The 19,505-nt window shown below is 35.6% G+C and overlaps 1 protein-coding gene across 2 annotated transcripts in view; it reads right to left on the bottom strand.

Annotated features, from left to right (window-relative positions):
• Window positions 1–920: 920 nt before the first annotated feature.
• NETO1 (neuropilin and tolloid like 1) overlaps window positions 921–19,505 on the bottom strand; it is a 63,083-nt gene continuing 44,498 nt past the window's right edge. Inside the window, exons 7-11 of one of the 2 annotated variants that reach the window (XM_066561153.1) lie at window positions 17,644–17,872; window positions 6,761–6,874; window positions 3,890–4,448; window positions 2,671–2,721; window positions 921–1,437 (exon numbers count right to left, since the gene is read on the bottom strand). In XM_066561153.1, the coding sequence (XP_066417250.1) occupies window positions 2,685–2,721; window positions 3,890–4,448; window positions 6,761–6,874; window positions 17,644–17,872 (939 nt within the window). In that variant the 3' untranslated portion in view covers window positions 921–1,437; window positions 2,671–2,684. Of the gene's footprint in view, window positions 1,438–2,670; window positions 2,746–3,889; window positions 4,449–6,760; window positions 6,875–17,643; window positions 17,873–19,505 lie in introns of both variants that reach the window. The other variant, XM_066561146.1, reaches the window with a different exon arrangement.

Here is a 19,505-nt window from a genome sequence, read left to right as displayed (position 1 = left end):
AGGTAAAAAAATAGTTGTAAAATACCTTGTAAATATAAAAGTAGTCAAATACCTGAAACCCTTCTTCTCATGTCACTATCATGTCACAGTTTTAGAAATCAGATTTTCTGTATTTTAATTATGCAAATTATGTATTATATAATATGTTTAAATAGCTCATATAGATCATCTTTTTTTTATGTCAGTCTTTTAGGTTTTCTTTTTTCCCCATGTACTTATAGTTTAGGAACATAGATGGAATTCTTTATAATTTTTCTAGTAAATCTAGCAATATTTTTATGCAGAAAAACCTAACAACCATGAGTGACACAAGATAATTCAGAAGGAGCTGAGCTTTGTTTTGGAAGAGAACTTGAAAGATGGACTTTAAATAGATAATGAAACGATGATTTTGTGCATGGCTATTGAGTTCTTAGATGAGGAGGCTCTCAACTTTACATCCTAGCGGCTCTTCCACCTATAGTAATTCTATAAAAAAGTAACCTCTCAATTTTGATTTTGGTGTTGGTTATTAATACTTACAGCTTGAATTACAAACATAATTTCATCTTGCATAAGGAAACGGTTTATGACTGTATTTCTAAAGTTGGAACCCAACCATAAGATTTGTGTAACTGATAAAAATCTGCTACTCTACTGTACTGAAGCAAACTTCCTAATAATTGCCATGGAAATAAATTAGTTAAGAGTACAGAATGGAATACATAGATTATCACAAACCTTTTAACTGAAATTAGGTGATCAACATATTATGAATTCATTTAAATCTTTAAAAATTAATGTATTCTGTTCAGTAATTGAGGGATGAGAGACAGTTGTTTCTCTGCTCTGTGTTTCAACTTCCTAGAAACTACACTTTGAGCATAATCTCCTGAGGATTGGTAAATTAGGTAAAAGAAAACATTGCATTAAACTCAAGGTACGAAATTATTATACATTATTTTATGTATTTTATATAAAAGTTACAAGTAGCAAGCATATGACACAGAAATGGAACAGTAACAGCAATAACTGTGAATGCATGCTTTTTGCAATGTATCTAATAAAGGGATTTTTGCCAACTCAAATATTCAGTAACATACATGCAGATTAATTTCTCAATGTCAAATTCAGTCATATTGCTAGATGCTCATCCAACAAACGTTTCTATTGAAGTGATTATGAATGGCTAAATACCTGATTTCAATAAATTGTTCCTGAAATTGGGAATTTTACTTGCAACAAAAAGAAGAGAGAAAAACAAAAAGATAAATGACTGATAAGCATAATAACCAAAGTCTTATTGCCTTCTAGTAATTTTACTCAACACTGCTGAATTTTTTCAGAATAGCTGGTCAGAGTCCATAAAACCTCTAGCTGGTGTTTCCAAGGACGATAGTTTCACATTTCACTGTAGCATGTTCAAAATCACCCAGGAGCGCACTATTCTCAAGCAGTCTACATAATGAAAACAACGTACATATAACAAAAGTTCAATGTAAATCTTCTTCCACATATCACACAACATAGAAGTAAATAACAGACAGAGATCAACTTAAAGAAAACTATGACTTTAAATAAATAAATAGATAAATAAACAAAAGGACAATCTCAGGAACTAATTTCTTCCTCAAGTTTCCAGCATATCTGCAAATATATTCAATAACTAAGGAGCACTTTGTGGCCAGAAACCGAATTATAAAAAGAAATATATTTTTGTGCAATGGGAATGTCTTGCTAAGGAGGTCAGATATGTCTATACTTCTTAGGTTTGCATGAAGGCAATTAAATTAAATTGGAAAATTGTCCACTCTTTCAGAGAGCTGAGATTGCTCATTATAGATTTTTCCATTCAGAGTTTGCATGACTGCATGAATAGTTTTCTGAAATCAAAACTAAGTTAAAATATGCTCTCTCTGAAGAAAAATAAATGCAGGAAAATATTTACCTAAACTATCTACAGGCAATAAAACCATTAATGGATTATTTCACTATAAAATTTCTTTATACATATATACACATAAAAATGTATATACACATATCTATGTTTATATATACACATATATAAACTGCCAGACTAGCAGTTATCCATAACTCCATTATAAACATCTGAAATTATGTTTATTAAGTGCTGATAAAAATTATGCAAAATGAAAAGTCTAAGAAAATACTCCAGAAAGTAAGTTTAATTTGAAACATTAACCGTAGTGCTACAGAACCTCTAAATTTATCAGTACTAACACACACTCTTCCCCCAACACTTCACAAGATGGGATGAAAAAAAATTAATTGAAAACACGTAGTTCCACATCTTACTGACTTGAATTAAATGGCCAGGTTTTACATTCTATTTCACATGCTGAGGCTCTACCTTTTATTTCCATAAATAATAATTAAGAAATAAATAAATGAAATGCAAAAGCCATGCAAAGCACATGACTCTATTATGAAGCTGGAATTAAGACAGTTCTTGCTAGGGGTTGACTGCAATTCTGTCAAGAATAAGGAATTAGCAGATTTTGTTTCATTTGCAATGCTAAAGTGGTCATCTGGCTTTCAGTATTTTAAAATTCAAACCTGTTTCCATACAAGATGACATAGAATTTGAGACCTAATATGCATTTTAGCAATGTAACAAATAAAATGGAAAGCAACAGATGGTTCAATTGCTGTATAGATATGTTTACTTACCTCAGGTTTTTCTCTTAGACCCTAGTTGTGTTGTACTCAGACTCATGTTTGCTTAGAGACCCAATGAGGCAGAACCTGGAATGTTATGGCTATTTCATTCAAAATAATAGTGTTTGCATAGAAGAAAAGAAATATATGCATATAGATACTTTATAAACAGTACACTTTGATAATCTGATAGATATTCAGGAAGTAACTTACATAGACATGCAATTGGATTAAAATAACCGAAAATCTGTCTTTTTTTTTTAAAGAAATGCCTTAATGTGCAAAGAAAATATGGAGGGCATGTAAACTAAAACAAGAAATGCATAAATAATGCATGCAAGAGAAAACACAAATATATTAAAAAAGAGTTATGCATTCTTTTTCAAATAAATTGTTCATAAATTTTTTGGTTTTCTTTTTCTTTTACTTGTAAACTTTTAATCATTCATATTTACAGTGATTCAAATTGCAATATACAGAAGAAATAGCTCTTTCATTAAAAATATTATGCTTGATTTTTCTTTTTTATTGATTAGAAATATCCCTTTAATTCATTTTTATATGTAAATATATATGTGTTCATTATGTTGTCTCATGTTCTAATCTGTCTATCCATGTTTATTTGACAAACAAAAATACTGTGATCAGTAATGGAACAGATACAGTAAAGTTTTGGAAACACTGTCATTCATTATAGAAAAGATAATGTGCCATGAGGAAAGGGGTTTCCTTGCCCCAGGACTATGTTCCTCATTCTTGTGTCATGCATTAAAATGGATACAAGTATCTTTTATTTATTGATGAATTTATTTAAAGATGGTTAGACCAACAGTGGGTGATATTCAAGGCCACCTCAGTTACAAGGAAATATAATGTGGCTGTTCCAAAAATATAAATTCACACAATCTTCTTTGGTTTTTAAAAATGGTACCTGCTCTCTGTTGACCTGTGTGTGTATGCTTAGAGTTATATGTAAAACAGTAAAAGAAAAAGAAAGAAAGAAAGTTGAACGGTAAAACAGAGATACAGAATTCTTCAGGAAAGAGGAGCAGAGATGAGAAAGAGAGACAGAAAGAGATAATATAATGGCATGTGCTATCAGGGAACAGAAATTTAAACAATAAATAAAGAAGAAAGAAAATATGTCTTTAATGATCAAAGAGTGAGTATGTTTGGGCAATCAAGTCCTTACACAATAGTTAGTCTTCATCAAAAATCTATTGATACTGACCGCTGAACAGCTTTATCATGTCTGGACAGCCTGTGACTTGTGGTTGGCACCTCTTCAATTTCGTCTATCTCGCACGCATCAGCAGCATCTTGTGAGTAGCTATGCTTCATGACAAGGATGTTTCTCCTGTTCATGGGCTGAACAAGTGGTTTTACAGGCTGGGGTTGTATTTCTGTCAAGACAGAAGCATCTCTTGTGCTGAGGTTACTACGGCTGCCCTTAATACTAGACACTTGTGATCCACAGTGATGGTCATGAATGCATTTTGAAGAGGATCTCCGCAGTTTATGATAATTTTCAAAGTCATCTGCAACGTCAGCAAGGTCAGCTGTAGTCCCTGTCCCTCTAAGGGTGCATAACTCATAATGAGGAGGCTCAAACACCTCCTGGAAAACTGTTTGATCAAAGTCTGCTTTCCTTTGGACAAATTTTTTACGAGGCTGCTTGATCTGTACTATAATAGAGATAACAATGAGGATGATCACAATGCAAGAAGTCACCCCAATTATAGTCCCACTGGTATTGGTAAGTTGGTCCAATAGGTTTGCTTTTCTTTTTTCTGTGCGACAGGGAATAAAAAAAAAAAAAGCACGGCATTAATTGCAGTTCAAGAATAAAAACAACTATGATGGTTTCACAGATTATTGCAAGGCTGAGCTTAGTCTATTTCTGAGCTCACTTAATCAATCTCACCAACAAAAAAGAAAAGGGGAAGAAATCAGATATTTGTGAAAGCCAAATAAGCAATACATAAATCCTTTATGTGCCTATTCTCTTGGAAACTTATTTATGCAGGGTATCTTGCAAGTTTAATCAAACAAAATAATTCTTTTAATTTTTTATAAAAAACAGCCACCATAACAAGCAGATGGCTTCAGTGTCACCTCTGAACTCCATTTGGCTGCTAAAGCCCCCAAGACTTTTACAGATGTTCTCTTCATTATTTTCTCTCTCTCCCAGTAAATATATGCAGCTAGGACATTAGATCCCATGAAAGAACAAGATTTTACAGGATTTAAGTCTAATATTTGTGAGCTGAGTGGGAATTTTGGCAGCAATCAATGAAAAAGCTAAATCAGGAGAAAATAGAAAAGTTATTCAAATTTAGATTTCAGAAAGGAAAAAAAAAACAAATTTGTGCAAGTTACTTCTGTTCCCCCCTCCCCCATTAATTACCAAAACCTTTCTAAATAGGCATAAAAATCCAAAAGATCATAGGTAGTAGATCATATCTACTACCCTTTGCTCAGGAGCCTCTAATAAGTTAGTCAGCAAATTCTGCATTGTGAATAAGGCAGAAAAATGCAGTAAAATAATAAAATAAAACCAGTTTCCCCCTCCTCTTGTGCATCTTTCTCTGTGATTGGCTTTCACCAGGCTGCAGGTACAAGATGGTGACTGAGCCTTGTAGAAATTCAAGTTGAAAGTGTTGTTCAAGTTGAAAGAGCGTCAGTCTCTCTCAGGCATGGCAAGACAACTGTGGTTAAGTTTCAACAACCAGTTTAGTGTAATTTTTCCTGGCAACCCAAGACATATAAAAGGAATTAAGAAAAAGCCTTTGAAATGGAAATTATTGGCACCAAAACAGTAGCATTCATCTCTTCAAAATCTCCTAGTTACCAAAACTTAACTCTTCAGTAGATCATTGTCTAAGCTTGCAGATTCACTCAGTGTTTCTCTAATTGACTGACACAGACTCTGGAGAAAAAGCAGAGTTAGGAAAAGCAACACTGCAGCAAACAACATTTTTGCTGGAATCAGCAAACCTCTTTTTTGTAGTCAGAAAAACAAGAGAGGATAAATGCACAAGACCTGATAAAAGATACTTGACAAAGGAAAGATAAAAATCATTCTGGAAATTGAAGAGTGATGAAGGTTTTCTGTTTTCCTCTATTGTGAAGAGAATGAATAATAATTTCCCAATTGTCTGTTTAGTTTCTTTGAAGAATATTACGCTATGCCACAGTTTAGCTGTGTTCTTTTGAAGTGTGTGTTTTCATTTGTGTTTTACCCTATTTCACTACTTGTCAGGATTCTACAGGCTTCAGTAGATTTATGGGCTGACTGCTAATCCACTTCATTCTGAATTTTTTTCTTGATTGGTTCCTAAATTTGGCATATCCCATGCTTTCAGGAACAAATCTGCAGTAGGGGGGAGACAGGGCGATACAAGACAGAAGTGAACTGTCTCCCTAGCCTGCAATATAAGTTTGCTAAGCTCTTTTCCCTGAAGACAACACAGATGCTGTTTTGGGGCTTGTTTGTGTGTTTTTTGTAACAGAACCACAGAAATATTTAGAAACCATTGTCAGTACATGGATAGGAACATCACTCCCTGCCTATGAAATAGAAATTACATCTGATTCCCAGATGTAGTATTTACAAGCTTGTTCCTTACACTTCAATGTCACTAGATTATAGGTAGATTTGGTTGCTTTCTTACAGTGTTAATTTCACCTTCCTTTATAAGACTACTATTATGGGCATAGCATGCAGCTAAAAGACACCTGCTAGTCATATATTACTCCACTACAAAGGCAACTATGGCACAGGGACCAAAATATTACATTTAATTATACTTTAGATTGTATGGAAAGCAGAGACCAAATGATCAGAAAGCCTCCCAGAAGTCCATAAACCAACAGCAGGACACAACCAATGCAACATCAGAGAAAAAAAAATGAAAACACTGAAAGTAAAATCCACTGGCATTTTTTACCTTCCTTCATTTCCTCTATTGCTTAATATATGCTCTCTCCGAATTACTCTTCTGAGACTTCACCCATTTGGCACATACTTAACAAGAAACTGAAGATTATATGCTGTATCTCATGCAGTGCAAATGACAACTTTTTCAATTTTACATGTTACCTTTGCAGTGGTTTTCATCCCAGGGATACACACAATTCTGGAGTCCATTGCAGACCAGTGTATTATTTATACACATATTACTGTGGCAAAAGAATGTGTTGGCTTCACAAGGGGCTAAAAATGAAATAAATTATAAATGATATTAAATTAGTAAACCATTCAGCTTTCCTCTACAAACATATCTAGGAGTGGACACATATTCTATAATAGGACAAAGCTATACAACATGTATTCCTTGTGTATATTAAATATTTGACATGCAGCATGTAGAGCAGTCAAGCCATAAACTCTTTATTATTCTGTGGCAGGAGGTTCTCAGTTTTGCCTAAAATGACTGAACATTCCCCTAATATGACTCTCCTGCATGTAGCAGGCTGGATTCTAAATATTGTTGGGAAGTCACCGATGTGTTATCAACAGTTTTTAACCACAAATCCAAAACATATCATCCTATGGGCTGCTATGAAAAGAGTTAACTGTACCCCAGACTGATCCAATGAGTGACATCTTCTAAAGTTTTTGCTGAAACCTCAATTTTATAAGAAAACTTTTGTGACTCAAAGAAGAGATGTACTTGACGGCACATATCAATGGTGTCTGACCATTTATACACAGAGAAAGTAAAATTATTTTAAAAACCTTTTAGTCATAAAAAAGGCTACAGTTAAGAAGCACCTTTTTGATCACAAGTATGAAGATAAAGAAGCACAACAGTCTTCAGTGTCCCTGAAGCCCATGGCCTAGAAGAATCATGCAGATTAAAGATGCAGAAAAATGGTGTTACTGATAGCCATGTATTATTACTGTGAAGAAGCTGCCTGAAAGCCTTTGGAAGGTACTGAAGATGCTGCTAAACTGTGATGTTTATGGAAGTATTGGGATATCATTAGGTGTTGGGGCTGTGCAGCTATTGATCCAAAAGTGCATAATATAGTAGAGATAAATTACTCCTCATATCTCTCTTTAAACAAGAAAGACTTCTGTAACTTAGAAGAGCTACAAACTTTGTCAGTGTTAAATTATCAAAAACGAACTCCTTTTTTTTTTTTTATTTCAAACAACCCAAAAGTGTTATTATAATTATTTTTAAGGGAGAGATAAATAATAAATTAAGATCCTAGCTAATCAGAAAGCAGTTATGATGCTCCTATTACTGATATTACTGATACTTCGAGTTTGATACTTCATGGAAATTGCTCTCCTCTGCAACTTTAGAAGCAGTTCCTATGACAACATAAATGAATAGCAGAGAGAATCGTTTAATGGCTTGCAAACGAAGGACAAAACAAAGGATTTGTATGACTCAATAGATCATGTCAATAAATCTACTTACCAATAAGTGTTTAAGTTACGATATCCATAACTGGCATATTTGGAGCAGTTATGATGTGTTAAGCAAAGAATAAATGCCATCAAAATCAAAAAGCACACCCCAAATATGCAACCACTCACTCAGATAAAACACTATACATATACTGTATCTCTTAGCCAGAAAACATCAAGCAGCCTGTCCACTGTTCAGTTTTTGTTTTCAAATCTGGTATACCATCTCTTGAAGTGCAGGGAGCCTGATCACATTTTAAGTTTGTTACAGAAAGGATTCTACTTTATGCTGGGCAGATCAGAAGAGCAATGTGAATGTTAGAAAGGGAGGATATTTAGGGCCAGTCCTTATCTATCTGTTGCTGTCATATGGGGACAATGAAGGCTGAGCCTGGAGGATGCTGTGCCACATCCTGATGTGACACATCACGTAGATAACACATCAAAGGCATAATTGTCCTTTCACACTCTAGCTGCAGTCCCTGTTTCCAGGCAAGGTGAGGATCTTTTAGGATGTTTCCCACATGCAGAAACAGTCTCACTGCCTACTCTGAGTAAAAAGAAGTGAGAAACCTAAGATGATCTAAAGAGGCATCCATTCAAAATACAAAGTGTACCAAAAAAAAAAGACCCAAATATCAAACAGAAACTTTAAGGAGTGACACCGGAAAAATGGGGAAATATTAAAAACAAAAACAAACAAATAAACATTTGCAGGACTAAGATAGGTTATACAATAAAGCCCACAAAGAAAAAAAACCAAACAACCAAGCAAACAAACAAAAAAAACCCCGACGAAAATGCCAAAAAACCTTCAGAGTGGAATGAAGAATCTTAAAAGTGAAGTCAGAAGGACATAGTGCTGTCTAAATTCAGAAGTATAGTGGTGATAAGTGGAAAAGAAGAACTAAAGGAAGTGAAAATAAGACAAAGAAAGAGAGGCATCAACCGGAAAAAACAATGTAAATTGGTTATTTTATTCTGCACTAAAAGAAATAGCGAGATTTTCTATCAAATGAAAAAATATTAGAAAATGTTTCATAGATGAGAGAAAAATAAAGAGGAATAAAAAAGACCTTTTTTCAGATTTAAGAATTAATAATTGCAAAAAGGTGACAGGGACATCTGGAAACAAAAAGCAAGAGAAAGGAGGAAAAAAGAATGAAAATTTAAGTCTTCTTAAATTGTGCTATTGAATGGTGGAGGAAAAAAAAATGGCATGTGAATAAATGTCAAAACAAGATGAATAGAGAAGCAAAGCAATTTCAGAACCAGTACAGCAAACTTAGCATGAGAAAAACCCAAATGTAAGATTCAGAAAACTAATGACAAACAGCCCCCCCTTGTTCATGTTTGTAAAATTAAAATAGCCAGGTTCTCTCTGTGGTCTCATGAACGCAGAGTGATTAAACTGGACAAGAAGTCAATATGTTTTCCCTACTCTAATTAAGGTATTTTGTCGAAATGAATAAAAGTATAAAGGGTAACTGAAAACTTGTCAGTCCTGTTACACATTGGAAAAATTTGCTTTCTTGCCCAAAAAAAAGGCTCAGCAAAAGAGTCTTGGGATGCTACATCAAGGACATTCTAGTAATACAAAAAAGATAAATGAATTGATGGTAAACCAGATTCTTTCACAGCAAGATGGATCTGGTCCTTATGCAGTCTTAAAGCTGTTACAGAACCCAGCATGACAGTGGAATCAAGAAGTATGTGACATCAAGCTTGGAGATGTTTTCACAAAAGGAAATTACTACTATCATTAACTTCAACTAGATAAAGCAGCACAAACCTCTCCACACACCAGAAGCTGTCCTCTATCATTCCATGGTCTTCCCCATCACTATATAAATGCTCCCCTTTATAAGAGAGGAGAGCAGGAATGCAGAGAGCTCACCCAGGTGAGGAAATTAGTAATTTTTTGGTCATGATTAGTGGAAAGCCCAGTGGAAAGCTACCAATATTGTAATTTGTGTCTGGACTACTTGATGAGCAACAAGCAGTCAATGAAATCTTCTTCAGGCAGATGGAAGAAGCCTCACAATCACAGGCCCTGGTCCTAATGGGGATTTGAACCATGTGATATCTGTGGAGGGCAACACAGCAGGGTACAAACAAGCCAGGAAGTTTCCAGAGTGAATTGATAACTTCCTGACACAGCTAATCACAGAGTTGATGAGGGTAGCTCTGCTGTTCCTCATACTTTTATAAGCAAGAATCAGTTGGGAAGGTGAATGTCAGGAGCACGAGATGATGGAGTTTGGGATGCTTCAAAGAAGGAACAAACCAAAAAGCACAACCGTAATTCTGGGCCTCAGAAGAGCAAAAGTTCACTGTTGAGGGGTATGGGGGGGACAAAGGCCATGGGAGGTGGTCCTGGAAAGATACAAGTTCAAGGAGAGTTGGTTGATTCTGTAAGATCTTCTCCTCCAAGTTCAGCAGTTGAATATCTGGAGGGCAACATGATCCCAGCAGAAATATGACTTCTCTGAGTGGAAGGAGCTGAGGTTAGGGAAGGTTCAGTCAACTGGACAGACATGAACTCCCAGGTTCTATTGTGATGCCCCCAGTAGGTGACTCACATCACTGTGAAGCCACTCTTGACTAACTCTGAAAAGTCCCACTGATTGAGGCCTCAGTGGGCTGGGCAAACAGGATCTTCAAGCAGATCAACAAAAGGAAAGGTAAAGTCCTGTGCCTTGGGAGGAAAATTTCATGCACTGGTACGTGCTGGGGACTGACTGACTAGAAAGCAAGGTTGCAGAAAAGGTTTTGATATGCAATAAGGTCACCTTGAAAATCACCTTGAGCCAGCAATGTGCCCTGGTGGCCAAGAAAGCCACCATTCTCCTGGGCTGCATTAAGAACAGAATTGTCAGCAGGCTGAGAGGTTTGATGCTTCCCTTCTATTTAGCACTGTACAGACCACATCTGCAGTGTTGTGTCAGGTTCTGGACTCCTCTGCACACAAGGGACACAGATATCTGCAGTGAGCCCAGCAAGAGGCCATGAAGGCCTTTAAAGGCTTGAGATATTGGAGGTGAGAGGAGAGGCTGAGAAAGCTGGGACTGTTTTGAGCAGGCTCTTGTCAATGCATCCAAACACCCACTGGGAGGGAGTGAAGAACACAGAGCCAGGCTCTTCTCAGCAATGCCCAGTGACAAGACAGGAAGCTATGAGCATTAAAAGAAATATAGAAAATTCCCTTTAAACGCAGGAAATAATTTTTACTTTGAGGCTGGTCAAACACTGTGCAAGAGCTGGTTTGCCAAGTGAGGTTGTGGTGATTCCATCACTAAAGATATTCAAAACCCAGCTGGGCACAGCCCTGAACCACCTGCTGTAGCTGACCCTGCTTAGGGCAAAAGGATTGGACTAGACCATATCCTGGAGTCCCTTCCAGTCCTTCCATGGCTCTTTAAAAAAGCCCTGACTTCATATTTAGATTAAAAGTAACAGCTGGGAATACACAATTGTCTTATTTCTCCTGTGTCTCAAAGCTGCGTTAAGTCAAGCTCTACCAAGGTACTGGCCTAGAAGTGAGATAGCATATTCAGCACGATGAACAATTTGCAATAATTTTAAAACAACTGAGAAAATTAGAACTACACATATAATTATACTTGATATATTTTGATAAAGTCTCTAATAAATTCTTTGATTTTTACAGCACGAAAATACTATATTCTAAATAAATAACTAATTAAAGAAAAATGTTATGAAAGGTTCTTTTTCTAATTTGTAATTGAACCAATAATTATTTTTTATAAAATAATAGTTTTTTATAAAATAATATATACAGTATTAAAAATATAAAAAAATTCATTCTGCATTATTTTAATGATTATATTTTCTTTTTATGGATGTGAGTGCTATGTGTAAGAATACCCTGTATCTTAATATACAAACAAATTTTATAGTTCTTGAATTCATTATAATGCAACATTTCCTGCTTTGCAACAGCTCTTTACACTGAACACAAGAGGGTGCTCTTATCCTAGAAGATATATAAGCAAGTATGTTAACAGGAATAGACATGCTATCCGTCTTTTTCAGGTATAGGAAACCTATGTTTAAAAACCTCAACTGTAACAATAATAACTCTATCTCTGTTACCAAGAATGTAAATATCTTCTGTTTCTAACACAAATTAGGATACTGTTATATTATTCATATTTCCAGAAGGTTTCCACCACAGTATTCAAAAAAGCTTCTGTTTCGTATATGAAGCTTTCAAAAATTCTTAAATTCCTACTACTGCTTTCAAAATTCTTAAAAACTGAAACAATGTAGTAGCCTATATTTTCTTACTATAGGAAGGTTTTAGAAATGCATGTAATCTACACTTTTAATAAAAAAAACCTTATATTGCAATCCTGAATAGCCCTAAGACAGAGAAATATAAAATTTATTAATAGTTCTTCCATATTCCATTTGTACAAAGATACATGAAATAAAAGCAGTCATAATTTATATTTTAAAAAAGTTATAGTAGTTTCACTCAGACAACAAAATAGTCACAAGTAAGGCATTCCAATTTATACTTTAAATTACAGAATTTGTAAAGCAGCACAGAAATTAAATATTCCATGTTATTAATAATTATTATATCATTGTGATATTATTACATAAGTAAGAAAACACACTACATCTGTGCATTAAGAATCATTGTGTTGGGCATTACAGGATACTCTGGATATCAACTGCAGTCATGGGCAGGCCAAAATATTTTTTGATGGAGCTAAAAGCAGATCTGTTATGGAACTGGTGTGCAGCCTGGCTGCTCCTCTTCAGTGCAGTGCTTTCTCCTGTGTATTTCTCACTATTCCTCAGCACCATCCACAGTTAGTGCAGCTCCTTTGCTTCTAGGGTGAGAAATAGCTGAGCCAGGCAGCTTGGGTGTCTATGCTGTACTTCATTGAACTGTGTGGATTTACCCTTTGGGCCTGTTTCAAGGCAGGGATTTCAGGCCAGGATGGGATAATCTTAGACAAATGTCCTACCCTACTTGTTATTTTTAGGTCTATCTCTCTCCCTCCTTTCTCCCTTTCCTTTCTTGTCATAACATCTTTGAAAGGTCTCGCTTCCTCCTAAGGGTGAATGGGAAAACTCTGAAATCTTAACAATGGTTAGATGTGAGAAACATTTTACTCTGAAGTTGTTGGAAATTTCACACCTACTCCTCCTCTCCTCAAGATAGCTCATTGCATCATGCTCTGCACACACAAATTCTTTAAGTACAGATCATTTGGATTTTCCCATTGTTCTTAAATGAAAAATAAGACTTTCTTTCCTCCATAAGAGAAGGAAAATTTAAATTCTTCAAATGTTCCTTGAACCATCTTTGAAACAGAAAAAGAAGTTTTCTATCAGTCTCTTCAAGGAAAAATATTTATTGAGAGACAGTTTCACTTGCCTTATTAAAATTATAAAATTAGTGTTATAGTACTGTGCACTACAAGAATATGATTTGCCACTAATAAAACAAAAGGCTTGTTAAAATACAGCTATTAGAAACTTGAAAATGAGATGGGCTTAATACTGATGCTTTCTCAGTCACCTTCAGACAGCTCTGTGAAAGATAAATGTAACTTTTACAGGTAGTTGATACCATATGCAGATCAATGATCTAGTCTTTCAAAAACACCTATATGTGGTTTCATGGTTTTTTGTTCAGGATTTTTTTTTTTTTTTGACAAACAAACACACCAGAGAATGGCAGGTTAGGAGCCTGTGCTCAGAGCTCCAGCCTGTGTTCTGTTAATACACTCTGGGCACCACAAAGAATTATTTTGTTCAGGGTCAGAGAGTCACTGGGATGCTTAGCCAGTGAGGGCTTTTCACTAGAGATAGCTGCAAATAGCACAGAAGGGAAGAAAACCACAGATGAGTGCTCACCAGTAACAAGGCAATCCCAATGGTTTCCTTTCAAAATATTAGTGTGGAAGCAGAGAGCAAAACCAGCAAAGCTGCAATCTGTTTACATGTCTAAGTCCTTGCAAAGAGAAACTGCTTCTTCACAGGTTTCACTAAACAGCTTGCTGTTCACTTTTTCAGTACTTCCCTTAGATTTGCCACAAAAACACAGTCTCTAGCACTGCATACCTGCAGTCCCTCTTCCTCATTAAATGCTGCCCATGCTGGGTGATCCTCTGCAAGTCTGTAAACAAGGACTTAGGTGCTGTTAGTTGATCAAACTGGGCACTATTCTTCTAAGCATGGCCTTAGACTTCTGTCCAAATATGAGTTTTGTTCATAACAACAAAATAAGAATGATAGAACTTGTGCTTCATCAGGAAAGTTGTGTGTGACAGGGCTCTAAAAACAGACTTTGAGCTCGAAGGGACAATAAGAGAAGGAATGAAGTCTTTCTGGTCTGGGGTTTCTGGTGCAGGTTTTTGGGCACAGAAGTCGTGCTACCAAAGGGCAGTCAGAGGTGAGAAAGTGAACATCTTGTCTGCTGTGCATACAGAGGGTTTTTCTCTTATGCCATATGCCCTGGTTCTACAAATCTGCTTTTAGGCTAAAGCGTAGGTGTGTCTGCTGAGGAGCAGCTCTTTGAAGAAGCTGTAGGTGTAGCATGTCTGTCATTAATCAGGCTGGAGATCACTCTTCAATCATGGAAAATGAAATGAACATTTAGTCAGTGGGTGAGAAAACAAAGACTCATTTGTCAAGTCTTCTTATCAGATGAACAGACACCTTCTGATTATATCAGATTTTTGTTTACCTTTTACTGATTTTTATATTAATGTGTTGGATATTTAAAATCTAGTATAATAGTGAATCCCATGCACAAAAATATGATCATGGTTAGAAGATATCTTAAAAAATAAAAAAATAAGGACACAAAAAGAGTCAAACCCCAAAATGACAGTTGGAATATATAATAATGCTGACAAGAAATATCAGAGCATCACTATAAATTATCATCTATTAAGAATTAATCAGTTATTAAGAGTTACTTAGAGCTAACTACTATTTTGATGACGATGAGAATCATTCCTGATTTTCTGGTGCAGGAAATTCAACCACCTCATGCATTGTATGCCTTTCCTTAAGACATATTTACAGCACTGCTGCTCTGAAAGCATCACTGTGAGAGGTTTGGGAACTTGTAAGAGCACTTTTTAGATGCCAACAAAAAATGCATACATATTTAAAATGGATTTGGAACGCACTAATTGAAACATATAAAAACAATCATAGAAGAAATCTCTTTAAAATTTCTCTGTTCTGTACAAATGTCAAGTTCCCAAGAAATGGGTCTGCAACTGGAATAAACACTGAATAGACTTACACTGAAAGAAAACAATGTTCAGGCTTTAGTAGCTTGTTTCCACAAGATACCACTTCCAGTACACAGAGCCTTCTGTAAGGGAAAACTCACAGTCTCAACAGCCTAACTCCACAATGAGGAGAGGAACTATAGGAACAACAGATCACAACACCTCCTGGTCATTCCCACAGGAACAGAAAATACTTCGCCACTCTTTACCATGCACATTACTGCAACATAAATGTAATCTTCTGTTTTGTTCCTTTCTCAGCTCTATATGAACAAAATAGAAATTTTTTTTCCTCTTTCTTTGTCCCTGAATAGACACACAGGTGTCTGTTCCCTGATGCACATCTCACTGAATGAGATCTGACATTCCTTCTCTTCCATGCAGATGATCTAATTATTCCCACACGCTGCTGAAAGGCGTTGCAGTTTACATGCCACGAGCTGTGTCTCAGTGTGTCTCACTGACATCTGCTCTAGCCAGCTCCTGACAGCCAGCACCAGTGTGTGGCATAGGGAAGCACTTAGGGACAACTGACAAGACACAGAAAATACCATCTGCATCACCTTTAAATCTTTAAAGGTAATTCCCAGCATAAAAATCACAGATGCATTATCTTCTACTATTTATGAGCAGGCTATGTAGACATATTTCAAAGTATTATTTAGCCTTTAATAAACTTTCTGCTTTTAGTGAGCAATGACTCTTCAGAGCAAATTTACAGAAAGCACATTTTGTTAGTATTTTGAATTTCTCAGTCAGAATATTTTTCAGTATAAACTATCATCTGCTTACAAGAAAGGAGTAGCTTATAAGATGTAGCATGCCAGGTAAATATATTAGGAATATTGTAAGAGATAAAAAACCACCACATTTTTCCTTATTATCCTTTAAAATATGAGAGCTTTGCAAGCATACACTTATTCAAACCTTCATTTCAAGTTAGTCATCATAGTGCTTCACTCTCCAGCTCTTTATATGCTGTGAACCTCCAGTGTCTATGCAGTTGTTTCTAAGGTAACAGATCAAGATGCCTTGTGAAAAAAATGAATCAGACCTTGAATATTCAAGACATCTCCAGTTGCAGAGATGAGAAAAGGGCAATATCATCTCAACCAAAGGTTCTCAATGTCTTTTAGACCCTAGCCTGGTTTGCAGGCAAGAATAATATAATCCACCCTAAGGCTGTGAGTGTGAGAGTACAGCGGTGCATGCAGTTTCAGGCATGTAAAATGTCAGAAATTTTTTAATCAGAGCCATAATTAAGGAATTACGGAGGCTGTTCTCAACAGAGACTCTTTGCCTCATTGCAGGGTACACACACACAGAATACAGATGAAGAATGTGTTTGGTGGGTTGAGCCTTCATTCCAACCACTGAGAGTCACAAAGAAATCTTTCTTTCTGTCAGACACACGATACAGAAACCAAAAACACATAAAAAATTAACATGAACCAGCACATGAAAATAAATGCACTTTTCTAAAGAGGCCAAATATGTATTATTCCTATCAAAGAACACAAATAGATATCTTTCACAGGTCTTTCACAGGATTATCTGGGTCAATAGTTTTCAGTGATTTGAGCTACTGGGTTTTGTTGAGGGATTTTTGTGATGTTTTTGATTGTTTCTTTTCTTAAACTGGCTAGAACTATATTTTGTTTCTTTTACAGGCTATATTGCTTATTATCTGAGTCCAGATGTCATACAAAATATAAACACAAGTAAGGCACATAAAGAGAATATTAACCAAAATATGAAAGGATTTTAGAAAGCTTTTGTTGCTACAAAAAAAGCCTAAACTCTTTGCTTAACAATATCTGACACATATGTTCACTGTTATACGCACACACCCACTACTTGTGCTAAAATAATCATAAGGTATTCTTCAAATGCATATCATAATGAGATCTAAAAAACCAAATTCAGAGAAAATGATCTGACTTGATAAAAACTTTCAGAGTTGTATTATTTTCCATGTTGTGTAAGGAAAAACTTTCATGTAGCTTGGGGATCAGACAAAAGTCACAGTTATATGACTGGACAGGTCATGACCACTTGTACCTGCTTTCTTGGTTTTGAATCTTGTGGTCTGTCTGCTGCATTAAAAATATTACTCACTACAAATGCTTGGAATAAAAACTGGTTGAATATTTATATAGCTTGTTTGGCAACATACTTCAGTGATTGCTCTGCATGAAGAAAATATTAACAGATTCTGGAACTTGTATCATTGAATAAACTTAAAGGAAGGTGCATTGATTAGGGTCTTACGTTCTTGGAAAGATGTGAAGAGCATCTGGAATCGGCTGTTTCGACTGCCTTCATCTGCCCACATGCGGATTACACCCAGGCCTGTCCTCAGCATCACATCATTAGCAACTGTGCTGCAAAACTTTGCCTTCAAATCTTCCACCGAGCTGCTTCCATCATACACTGCTACAAAATTCCTTTTGCATTCGTTGGAATTCTGCATCTCGTAGTCCAAAAATCGCAAATAGATCTATAAATTAATCAAACAACAAAGGGAGCATGTACAGACATTTGAGAATGACTGAAAAAACATCAAGCAACTTTTCTCTACATTGCGGGAGAAAGAGTACACAGCAATTCCATCAAAACATTTTTTCTGGAGCTGGTGATCCATAGGGCACTTCCTCAGAAGGCCATTAATGTGCAAACTGAGCACTGTTTCTACTTCCTGGTATTTTGTCTTGCTTCCAAGTAGAATGTCTCAGAGGATCTAGATATTTATTTGTTCTTACCTACAGTAAGGTCCTAATTTGGAAATACATACTTTTTTTTTCAGAAGTATGTGCAATGATTCTTCAAGCTGAAGGACAGATAAGATAGAAATTTCTTTTTTTACTGCTTGGCATAATATTGCTCTATTACATGACTGACATGTGAAATAATAAGGCAAATCATTGCTGCTCCCTCCCCAGAGTCAATGTGTCATCTTATACGTTTCTGCTACACTGATTCAGGAAGTGAGACTCTAAGAGCCAGGCAGAACACCATCATTAATCTTTTTATGTTTCCTCAAGGATCTGGCCACCATCTCAGCTCTTCTAAACAAAGCATTGTGGTATACATTTTATAATTTAAGTGGCTTGAAATCAAGCAGATTTTGTGTAAACTCCTAGTAACCTATGTCTCTTGCATACAAGTTAATTGTCTCACAATGTAAAAGATACATTGCCCTTTGCAAAGAACTCTTAAAATCTACTTAAAAAGAAGGAGGGGTGAGGATAAAAGACTGTTATTTCATATTCAAGTGTATAAGGACTTTAGGGTAAACCACCAATTTTAAAAGCAATTGATTATAAAAGCAACATCAAATATTCAATTCACAGAGAATGCAAGTACTATTTTCAATAGATGATACATAATCAAACTGCCAACGGGACTCCTGAGATTTCAGGAGAATGATACAGAAAGGTGAATTAGGACAGAAATTTTATAAAAAGGCAGTCAGCATACACAGCATAGAGCTGTATGCATCTTCACTTGAAAAAATTACTAAAAAAAAGAAACCCCACTGTATTAGACATCAAATATACTTATTTCCAAACAATGTTATTGACTTCAGGTATTTTTTTTATGCACAGAACAAATGTTTTATAAGCTCTTCTGCTTTTGCAAAAAGTTCACAAGCAGTGCATATCCTAGTAGCAACAAGCCTCATAATTTCACCTCATTAATATATTAAAATTCTTATGGTTTTAGAATTATGTACTCTCAAGCACTCTGCTACAGTTTAATAATAGCTCAGATTTTTTAATGGGCCTTTTCAGGTATTGTGTTATTGTATATTTTCATTTCTTGTTATGATTTGCATGAGTGTCCCTCTGAAAAGAATATTTGTGAAAAATTTTTACTAGCAAATGAAATTAGGTATACCAAAGGCATATCTTTTTTATAATCTGTCATTCTTACAGTGACTCTTACTCATACTCCATCATTTCCATCTTTCTGAAGAGTTCATAGGAATATATTTCAATTAAAGTGCAGTTAAGTGTACTTTAATTTCACCATATATCCTGGAGTTTACATACCAAAAATTAAGGAATCTGCTATTGGTCTCTACTGAGACCAACAGCAGATTCCTTAATGGAGCAACTAACAGAAATATA

The sequence above is a fragment of the Molothrus aeneus genome, chromosome 1, assembly GCF_037042795.1.
Source record: "Molothrus aeneus isolate 106 chromosome 1, BPBGC_Maene_1.0, whole genome shotgun sequence".
Lineage (NCBI taxonomy): Eukaryota > Metazoa > Chordata > Aves > Passeriformes > Icteridae > Molothrus > Molothrus aeneus.
Note: the sequence above shows the minus strand (reverse complement) of the source record. Positions and strands in the feature narration are given on the sequence as shown.